Source organism: Dendrobium catenatum, unplaced genomic scaffold (genome assembly GCF_001605985.2).
Source record: "Dendrobium catenatum unplaced genomic scaffold, ASM160598v2 fragScaff_scaffold_0, whole genome shotgun sequence".
Lineage (NCBI taxonomy): Eukaryota > Viridiplantae > Streptophyta > Magnoliopsida > Asparagales > Orchidaceae > Dendrobium > Dendrobium catenatum.
Window position 1 is genome coordinate 204,018 of NW_021318462.1, and position 11,519 is coordinate 215,536.

The 11,519-nt window shown below is 35.1% G+C and overlaps 1 protein-coding gene across 1 annotated transcript in view; it reads right to left on the bottom strand.

Moving 5' to 3' along the window:
• Positions 1-11,508, bottom strand: part of LOC110094649 (putative GPI-anchor transamidase) — a 33,905-nt gene extending 22,397 nt beyond the window's left edge. Inside the window, exons 1-7 of the mRNA XM_020819918.2 lie at positions 11,223-11,508; positions 10,015-10,056; positions 9,770-9,914; positions 9,135-9,364; positions 8,936-8,993; positions 3,436-3,513; positions 3,236-3,324 (exon numbers count right to left, since the gene is read on the bottom strand). Of these exons, the coding sequence (XP_020675577.1) occupies positions 3,236-3,324; positions 3,436-3,513; positions 8,936-8,993; positions 9,135-9,364; positions 9,770-9,914; positions 10,015-10,056; positions 11,223-11,407 (827 nt within the window). The 5' untranslated portion in view covers positions 11,408-11,508. The remainder of the gene's footprint in view (positions 1-3,235; positions 3,325-3,435; positions 3,514-8,935; positions 8,994-9,134; positions 9,365-9,769; positions 9,915-10,014; positions 10,057-11,222) is intronic.
• Between the last annotated feature and the right edge of the window lie 11 nt (positions 11,509-11,519).

The window sequence follows — 11,519 nt, forward strand, 5'->3', positions numbered from 1 at the left end:
AAAGATAATCCTTTAGTGGATTTGTGTTCCAAGCTCAAATTATTGAAAGGAGAAGTTAAAGGGAAACGTTGGGCTTCTTCCAACTCTATGGTTGATATTATAAAGAAGATTTAAGACAAGCAATCTGCCTGTCTTGATCGTTTGCAGGCTGATGCTGATCTCCTAAATACTTCCATTGAGCTTAAAAAGAATCAATCAGGAGTTGGATGCTACCACCTCTATGTGGTTCTCCTGGGTGAATCAGAGAGCTAAGTCTAAGTGGTTAGCTCAGGGAGAGGATGATCTCAAATTCCTCTATACTAGAATACATATGAGGAGAAGTTACAAAAAAACTGCTATCACTTTGGCTATGTCCAAATCTAATTCCTCCATGCCTGATGCTATCAAAGATTCTATTTCTCACTTTCAACGGCTCTTTAATACTCCCAGGAATTTGGATTTCAATATCAACCTGTTCCCCTCTGGTAACATTATTCCCCCTGATTATATTGATTCTCTTACTTCCCCTTTCACAGATAAGGAGATTAAATCTGCTGTATTCTCGGGAGCATCAAATTCTACCCCAAGTCCTGACGGGTTTAATTTTGAATTTTTTAAGTCCACTTGGCTGGTTTGTGGACCCTCGGTATGCTTCGCTGTAAAGTATTTTTACAGTAATCCTTACATCCCTCGTGCGGCTAAAGCTACTACTCTCACTCTCATTCCTAAATCTAGTAATGCTGGTGATATTGCTGATTTCCGTCCCATTGCTCTTTGTAATACCATTTACAAAATTATTGCTAAAGTTTTGGCTGTGAGGATGAAACCCATTATGCCTCATATCATTAAAGAAAATCAAGCTGGATTCATCCTTAACATGATTTCTACTGATAATGTTTTACTTGTGAATGAGATTCTACAATTTTCTAGGAAATTTTCTAAACTCAAGCTTATATGTGTTAAGCTTGATATCAAAAAAGCTTTTGATAGTGTATCTAGGGAATTTCTTTTGGCCATGATGCTTCAAAAAGGGTTTCCTGCTATCTTTGTTAAGTGGATTGAAGCTTGCATTTTGGATGTATGGTTCTCATTATGTATCCCTTGAAGGTTTCTTTCCTTCTACTACTGGGCTTAGACAGGGCTGTCCGTTGAGTCCTTACCTTTTTAGCATTGTAATGGATGCTTTATCGTGTTTACTAGATTGTAATCTCATTGATAATAGGTTTGAAGCTCTTTCTATTGGAGACTATAGGCTTTCACACCTAATGTATGCTGATGATCTGATTATATTTGGGAAAGCTGACAGCAACAATTGTGACATCCTTAACCAAATTCTTCACAGCTTCTCTTATGCCTCGGATCTATCTGTGAATTTTCAAAAAAGCTCTATCATTCTGCCTCCTTCCTGTTCTAATGCTGAGGAGATTTGTTCTATTCTGAATATTAATGCTCCGTCCCCTTCTATGTTCTATCTGGGGATTCCCATTTCCCCCTATAATCCTAAGCTGGCTAGCTTCTCTCAGCTTTTGGAAGGTGTTATTAAAAAGTTATCCGGATGGAAAGCTAAGGCTTTATCTTTTGCAGGGAGGCTTCAATTTTTAAGATACACCGTTTGGAACACTATTGCATACTGGATAAAGGGAAGCATAATACATAAAACTATTCTTAAGCAAATAGATAGGGTATGTGCTAAATTTCTTTACTTTGGTGATTCTAGGGGCAAGAAAATGCATCTAATCTCTTGGAGAAATACATGTAAACCTAAATCTTTGGGGGGCATAGGCTTACCCTCTTTACATTCTCTTCAATTTGGGTACAACTGCTCTCTTATTACTAGGATTTATAACTCTCCTAGTCCTCTTGCCACCTGGTTATTTCATGCTTATATCTCCCCTTGAAAGGAACCTTGTACTAAAGCTTCAAAATTCTAGAAGAGTATTTGTAAGGATGCCTGTACAGCTAAAGAAAACTTTCATTTTAGAGTATCTGTGCACTCTAAGTTTGCCCTTTATTGGGATCACTGGTTTTGGGATAAGAAAGATATAGAGGAAGTTCAGCCTTTTCTTGCCTCATTTCCTGAGAATGAAAGTATTAAGGTAATTCTTAATGATTCTGGATGGGTATTGCCTGATTATTTGCCTGTTGTTGTACACCGTGCTTTCTCTGATCTTCCAATGCTGTTGGAAAAACAAAACAATCTTTTTTGGGGCGCTGGTAAGAAAGTTAAGCATAGGGATTATAGGGATTTTTTTTACAAAGATTTGATTAAAACAAACTGGTGGCATTTTGTGTGGCATAAGAGGTATGTCATTAGGTTTTCCTCTTTTTGCTGGATGGCCTTATCTGGAGGTTTAAAAACTGTTGATATTCTAAGATCTAGGGGAATGGATGTCAATTCGGATTGCTCTTTATGCCATTCTGGTTATGAGACCGTCAGTCATTTATTCTTTGAATGTGACTATTCGTTTGCTGTGCTCAAATCTCTCTTGAAATATTTGGGTAATATGCTTTTAAGACCATCCATCTTATAAATATTTGAGTATACTAATGAAAAGTATAAAAAGGGGAAGGAGTTTTACTTCCTGATCATTTGTTGTGCTGTTTATTATATATGGAGAGAAAGGAATGAAAGAAAATTTAGTACTAATTTGGTATCCTCTACTAACTTAGTGCATAAAATTAAAGCTGCTGTTTTTGGCAAGATTATTAAATGGAAAGAAAGGGATGATCTGATGGAGCTGCTCTGAGCTGTATTGTTTTTCTGTTATGCTGTGTTTCTGCCACTGTTGGATGGTTTGTTGCTGGATCGGGATGAATATTACTGCAGTTCCTGTAGTTTTTTTGGTTGCTGGTATTCCGGGCAAGGATGATAGATTTGACTTTTTCTCCTTTAGAGGGCAGAATTTTTGGGCTATTCATTTTGCAACCAGGTTGAGAGAGCGGCAAATCCTGAGCCCATGGGTTCTTTCTCAAACCCATTGTTTCTGGTTTTGTTGGCTGTTTTTTTCTCTTCCTTTGTTTTTCCTCTTGTTGCAGGCCTTTTTATGGGGATTTTTGTATTTTATCCCCTGTTTTTAGTCCTTAGTTTTTTTTTTGGTAAAGATTTTTCTTTACAGTAACTTTCTTTTACATGTAACTATTTCAGTTTTATGAAAAGGGCTATGCCCATAATTTTTCCAAAAAAAAAAGGACCTGTCATTTTGAATTCAGCATTAAGAGTTTGTAAATAAGAGATGTTTTAAGAGATCCATTTTACCTGCCCAATGAGGCATTGCTATACATGTTGAGTTTCTCGAAAAAAGCGAGCGTGTAGAAAGTAAATCTATCCACCACGGAGACACCAATCTAAGACAATAAAATTTTGTGCATGTTTACTATTTTACTTCTGAAATAAAAATAAAAAAATTTGAGTAAATTCAGCAAAAGAAAGAACATTGGCAATCACGATGATCTTACGTCAGAATCAAGATGATGGGAATATGAGTTTTCTCCTTTCTTACTGCTCCCTATGGCCAAAACACCCGGTGAATGAAGCTGCAAAATTTCACGAACGCTGTCCTTGAAATAGTTACAGAACTTTCTAAAGCAGGCAAAGATACAGAAGTACGATGAGCTAAATATGTAAATCCCAAAAATTAAAGCTCTAAAACTCTTCAAAAATTAGCTCATATGGTCCGTTTAAACAAAACTTCTTTTGTCTCAATTAGTGGAAAAATCACACCATCGATTGATATCACTTATCAGCACAAAAGCCAATTATCTTGAGTAGACGGCAGGATAGCGGAAGCAGAGACATGAGAAGATGTTCAAGACCGTGGCAACAGTGAAATTTTCTTCATAGAGAACTCTTTGAAGACAGGAACCTTTCTCTACTACCAAGTCTATGGCGAGGAAGCCAAGAACAATGGCGATGCGGCCGATTTTTATAAATATCTATATTATTTGACAAGGAAAGAATTCGGTTTGGGGAAAAATGGAAAGTTAAAGAGAAAAAAGGGATAAGTAGATTAGACGAGTGAATGCAATAGAAGAAAGAAGGCTATGAGGGGAAAAAAAATCCCATGGCTAAGAAGAGTAGGATCACTCGGGAGAAGGAAAACCAGAGCAAAGCCATTTCTCATTTCATCTAAATTAGGTTTTGTCTTAGTAGCATTTCTATTTTTTAGTTTAGTTATAGTTTTTTTTTTTCTTTAATCGTAAAGCACAACAAGCTCATTTTTAATTATGTTTGATAAGTTTAATTAGATGTATCTTATAGGATTTTCTATCATCAATAGAGTTTCAAGGGGTCCCATAAAGACAAGCATTACTATTGAATGAAATAATGCTTGGTATGCTTCTTCCTCTCTCTTAAATTGCCTAATTCTCTCTCTTATCCACGATAAATTTCACTAGCACTTCCATATAGTCTTAACCCATTGGTTCTTCCCCAACAACATTTCAACTCTCTAGAGTAGAATTCTGATAGGAAGTGGATGCAAAATTTGTGAAATTCCTTGGCTGAATTTATAATTTCAGCAAAACAAAAATCAGTAACATGTACACAAAGAAGAATAAAACTCAAGAACACTTTTTATTGGATTATATATGAAAGAAAAGACAAGATACAGTTGGATCTTCAATTGGAGAGGAAGATTCGGCTCTTCCAAATCACTAGATGCTGCTAGAGCCCAAAGCTTCCTAAAAATACTATAATTTCAGCAAACAAGAGCTACCTCCAACCCTAGAAAAATCTCATACTTAAAGCAAACACTAAATAACAAATATCCAAATAGCCCTCGCCCAATTCCCTCCCAAATCTGCCCTATTTTCTTAATTATGTCACCTCTAAATAAGCCCCCAAATCTGCCCACTTCAATTAGGAAACTTCTCCTAATTAATCCCCTCCAAACTAGCCCTCAAATATGCCCTCTTTAATTAGAAAATATTTCCTAATTAATCCCCTCTAAATCAACTCCCAAATCAGCCCCCAAATATGTCATCTTCAATTAAGAAACATCTCTTAATCAATTCTCTTTGATTAAGAATATTCCTAAAAAGCTCCCTCTTAATTAGAAACTGCTTAATTCCCTCCCAATCAAATCAGCTGGTCCATCAATAGTTCCCTCCCAAAGTGTCACCTTGTCCTCAAGGTGGACCGAACAAAACTGTTGTTGAACCACTTGACTAATAGCATTGGACTGAAAAATATACTGACGTTGAGTCGAACAATCTCTGCCTCGAGCATCTCCTTATTAATCTCTCACAATCTCTTTGTTATGGATTTGGGGATAATAATATTGACGAGCAGTGATAGGTGGGACTCCTTCCTTCAAGATGATAATATACTCGCGTTTCCGCGAAGGATTCAACCCTTTAACATGATGGAACAGCCCTCGATATTGTTGTAGGAGTGATAGAATCATGTATGGTGTTTCTATCTCCCCATCTTTTTCTCCTTCCAAATTTTACAGCCACTAAAAGTCTCACTCCTTCACCCTTTTCTCTACTTGGAAGTGGCTCCAAATGTGGCATCTCCTCTTCTTCCACCAACATTTCAACCTCCTGATATTTCCCTCTCCTTATCGGATTAGGTTTCGTCCACTCCCTTGGTCGCTGGTGGCCCCCTACCTCCAACAATGTCGTTTTGGTTTGAAACTCAAGCATCTTTCTCATCATCTACTCCATGATAGTGAACTTCTCATCAATCTTCTCATGGATGGATGAAAATAGCTTTTTGAAATTTGAAATCTTTTCTCCAAAATCTAATTTCAATTGCTCGATCCCCCCTTCCAATACTTCTACTTTTCTTCCAATCATGGATGCCCGAATCAAACAACTCTAATAACAATTTGATATGAAGGAAATGCAGAACTTGTGAAATTCCTTGACTAAATTTACAATTTTAGCAAAATAAAAATCTTCAACAAGTAAACGAAGAAGAATAACACTCAATAACACTTTTTATTGGATTATATAAAAAAGAAAAAGACAAGATATAGTTGAATCTTCAATTAGAGCGGAAGATTCGGCTCTCCGAAATCTCTAGACTATGCTAGAGCCCAAAGCACCCTAAAAATACTATAATTTCAACAAACAGGACCTACTCCTAAGTCCTAACCCAAGGGAAATTTCCTACTAAAAACAAACAATAAACACTAAACACCCCCCCCCCAACACACACACACAATTCCCTCTCAAATATGCCCTATTCCCTTAATTATTTCACCTCCAAAATCAGCCCTCAAATCTGCCCTTTTCAATTAGGTAGCATCTCCTAATTAATCCCCTCCAAACTAGCCCTCAAATCTATGCTCTCTTCAATTATAAAATATTTCCTAATTAATCCCCTCTAAAACGGCCCCCAAATCAACCCCCAAATATGCTATCTTCCATTAGGAAACATCTCCTAATTAATTCCATTTTATTAAGAACCTTCCTAAACAGCTCCCTCTTGAATAGAAAATTGCTTACTTCCCTCTCAATCAAATCAACTGGTCCATCAAATTCTTTACAACCCATAAGAATTGACACTATGCAAGTTTGCTTCAGTCTTTAATAATAAGAATTCTTTGAATTAAGGACCATAGCTCCTGATACCAAAGCTTGATTTCGTTTGGGTTGGGAATCAAAATATTTTAATTCCTTTATAATGGTTGTAAAAGGATAAGGAAAGAACTCTGAGAATTAAAACGCATGAGAAGAAATAACAGCAAAGAGGAATGGGAAAAAACAGAGGCAAGCAAGAGATGCAGGTTTTGGTTGACGGAGTTCAGTGGCACAAGAATGTCACAAAAGAAAGAGGAATGTGTAAACAAAGAAGATGGTAGAACAAAAGACAAGAAAGAAGAGAGAGAGGGAGAGAGAGAGAGAGTCGAGGGAGAAAAAAAAAGACTGAGCAAGCTGGGAGAGAGTATGGGTGCAAGAAAGATAGAATAGAAGAATGAAAAATAGGAACAGGAATGAGAGGAAAAGATGCAGCAGCTAAGTTACTGGAAAACAACTTCAACATTATAATTCATTGATTCCATCTTAATGTCAGAGTCTTGCTTACGGTCAAAAAGACTTTACGTAATAAACTAATATAAATAACTCAACTGATAACAAAGAGATAATTCAAATGCATGTGGAGATCAATTTGAATTCGAATTTGAAGAGGATGGCATGTGAGGTTCATTGAGCTAGTTGAATGCAGCAGTCATGGAGAGAGAAATAATGACTTTCAATTGTCAACGAGATGCAAATAATTAGAGGCTACAAACACCATTATTATTTATAGTAAATAGCATCATTGTCGTTATGCATTGAACAATAATTTCTTATTAAGGCTACTAAAAAAACTTGAAATTTGTTTGGAAAATTGCTTGTAATTCTAAAGCACCACTCCAAACATATTTAATTTCAAATTAGTTCCAAGAAAATATGAATATACAAAGGTGCTTGTATAAATATATAAGGTATATAATATAATACATTTATAATACATAACATAGTACTTATATTTATGCATTTATTTAACTAAAAACCAATTTTGAGTAAAGTTTGATGCTTTCATTTTTATTTCAAGTTCAGGTTGAGTCTAACTTGCTCAAATCAGACTCGAGATCACCATACCTTCACGTTATTGCTTGCGAAACAATAATTTTTTCACTATTATTCATAGAACAAAAAAAAAATACATTAATAAAGAGAAAGAATGAAGAAATAAATAACGGTAATGACAAGAAAGAGAAAAAAATGACAGATATTTTAAACTCTTTCAAAAGGCATGAAAGTTAGGAGATTATAGCATCACATCTAAATAAACACAACAAACATTTGTTCTAATATGGATCAATGTAGAATAATATCGCAAGAGAGTTAAGGAAGCCTTAAGTAATTGAAGAAGAAAAAAAGGAGGTGAAGAGAAGACCAAGAAGAAGAGAGAATTAAAGACAGACTAAGAATAGGAAGAATCATGACAAGCATCATTTCATTCAATATTTAAGTCAGTCATTATAATGGCCACTTGGACCTCTTGTTACAACAGAAAATACCACAATATATGACCAATATTGAAATTTATCCTAAATGATTGATGGCCATGACACATGATCAAAAACAGGACATGACATGAGCACAGGACATGCCCAATCTAAAAAAAATACATGACACAAGCATACATTGGGCACAATATTAATTGTGTGTACATACACATAATTAACTTCTAGTCGGTTATAATAGATTTATAAACAAAGAATGTCATATTCACCTAGTACTAATAGTAAAAATTCATGAACAAAATTCCTTTTACATATATTAAAAGAATTTCAATACTAAATCTTATGAAACAAAATAGAAACAAACAAAGCCAATTACTAATAAGATAGATGATATTCTCCTTTGTCGTTTGAGAACAAAGCTTGGTTTAACATTTTTTTTTTTTTTAAGCTTGGTTTAACATTAATACTTAGCCAGTTTCTATCATTGATCCTCTAGCAAGACTCTTTCCTATGTGGTTTTCTCAGAAGTCTTATTTAAAATTGAGTAACATAAACTATTTATTACTGCTTAATGAATTTATGGATCTCATAGAGAATTATCAAATTTGTTGAACTCCTATTGTAGATCATCTTAATCTATACACAGTAAATCTGTAAACCACAATAGATTAATATAAACTAAGCAATTAGATGTATTCAACAGCAATAGACCTTGTACTAATTTCTTCAAAGGCAAATATTATATGCCTTAATCAATTTTTTCAAAGGAAAATACCTTCAAAGGAAAATACCTCATGGGACATTGAAAAATTCATCAATACCAAGCTTCTAGCAAGTTTCACCAATGCAAATATTAGACTTAGATGCACTTATGTAATTGGGATGTCATTGAATCGCTTATCCATCTTTAGAGTCATTTATGTACATGATTTAGAATAACTTGCAACAAGACAAAAGAAAAGTTAAGCACCCGCCAGTTTAAGAAAACAACCAACCTGAGAGAAAAGAGTTGCTGCTTGGCAAGTGTCAACCATTATGAGCAATTCCTTGAACCTAAACACATGAAAGAATAGTTAAGGACAACAGTATGGTGTTTTATAGAGCACAAGCAAACCATCACTTAAAAAAAAATCTAGGGAAAAATTTTTTTTTAAAAAAAAGAGAAAGGTGTAAACCAAGGCAAAATCAACCTACCTATGCTTCTCTTTCATCTGCTTGACTGCGTCGGCTAAATCATGACTTTGAAGTTCTTCAGAATCTTGAAATTTTAAAAATTCATCTCCTCCGTGGCCAGTCATGTATAAAAGTATGTGGCTTCCTTCGTCACTTAAAAGACGCTTTGATCTTGGAACGGCACTCTCATGCCTCCCGGTTAATACTCGCAAAAGATTCTCAACTGTCACTTCATAACCTCGATAGTCAACCTAGATGTAAAACTCGAATTTTAACATTGATTTAAAATAAATGTTAAATTACACAAACAAAGACTATAAGTGCATGCGATACATAACCCACATAAAATATGACAGTAAAGCTTGAAATTAATTCAAATAACAGGAAATGGAGAATAAATTAATAAATAAAACATATGTGTGTTGAGAGGAATGGCACAAGAGTAAAAATTAATAAATAAAGCCCCATACAAAATAGGCAAGAAAAAAATGGGATCAAGATTCCATCAACTCGGTAGATGCTAAGAAAAAACAGCTCAAATGTGATGCCAACTTATGTTAAGATAAGAATATGAACACATAATGTAATGCTAGCTTACAGAATCCAACAAAATTCTCAGTCTCTTATAGCAAAACTAGCATATCTTTGAAACCCACCTCCACATTATCCCCATATAAGTTTAATTGATGGTTCTCATTGTTAAAAACTTGGGCAGGGTAAGTGTTTCTAGAATTGCAAGCCATGTCATCTGCCAACATTAGTATTATCCGTTCATCAGGTATTCCTAGTCTCTTTACTGTCCTGAAATGACAACATTCTCAAAAAAACCTTTGAGACAACTAAACCACGAAAAAATGAAAAATAACTTAAATAGAGTTACAGATAAAAATCCCAAGTATACCTGTATAAAGACAGAGTATTGGCCATATGTCGATAATTAAACCTGGTAAACAATTGTAGTATCAATCAGTGTTAACAAAATGAAAAAACAGTGGCATACAGTATTAAATTTCCTTAAGAATCATAGGAAAAGCCATTGTAGTAAGGGGGAAATCATCACCCTCAAATCTTCAAATTGCATTAAGATTCTTAATAAATGCACATCACTCCTTTATCCCATTTAATAAATTAAGTCAATGGCACCCCTCAATTTTCATCTTTAACTTTTTTTTTTTTTAGTTTACACTTAAAACTTAATTTAAGCATTTCTACTCAGGAACTTAAAGTTTTTAATTATGCAGAGGCTTTTAAAACTTTTCATGAGTCAATATTCCTATCATTTTTGCAATAGCCTCTCCATATCTAAACAAACGTTTATTTGCACCATAAGGTATACCAAGTTGAAGTCTTCACATGACATTTCTTGTTAACTTTTTTGCCTACATTTTTTTATTCCACTACCTGTAATCTCTCTATTTTTTTCAAACCCCTAATGAGAATGTCCAACTATTCAAGCATTAATAAAGTCTTTGTTTCCCATTCTCTGATGCCACAACAAACCCACTCCTCCATCTTGGTTCCTAGATATGCTTCTGTGATTATATGTTTAAAATAATATTAATTAATGGGCTAGATAAAATCTCAATCAAAGTCACCGGGCTACTAATTTCCACGGTATTGGGGTGAACAAACTTCCATATAGCAATTCTAGTGGTCATACATAGTTACAGAACTATGCAAAAGTTCCACTTTATTTTTAAGAGGCAATAATAGTTCAACATGCTGGCAAGGAGGTCAATGAGACAGCGATGCAAGGATATTCTGACATATATTATCTTCGAAACGACATCATGCAGAACCTATCTGTAAGCTACCACTTCAACACGCAAGAATCGGCGAGCGCTCAGCAGGATGGATGTTACAGACAGTTCAATATCAAGAAAATGAAATAAAGCAGATAAGTTAAGCCCGCGAACCCTAGCTCCAAGTGGAAGCTGATTTCCTCGTTTCTAATTATATTGAATCATTTAATAATACATATGCTCGAAATGCTATTAGGAAAACGAAAAATAACACTTGTGACAGGGAGTGCTGCATACATTTTTTCAATTCAATTCCAACAAACCAGTTTTTTCTTCCGAATGGAAGAAAAATTTGATGGATAATTACCAGAATCGCGAGGTGCAGACCAAGACGGCCCAGTTGTTGTTGTGCATGGTGGAGGAAAACGATGGTATCGCCGATGTCAACGAAGGCAACAGAGTGGAAGCCATGACCAGGTGGAAAATAAGTAAATGGCTGGATATTGGATGATTTCTCCAAGATGGCTTCAATCTCTGGGTCATCGAAGCCATTGTTGTGCCCTCGACACTCGCCGTTGGCAAGTCAGCTCGTCCCAGCAGCCGATTTCTCTCCCGCTCTTTGCTGGATTGCGCTGCAGGACCTCGATATATATATATATATATA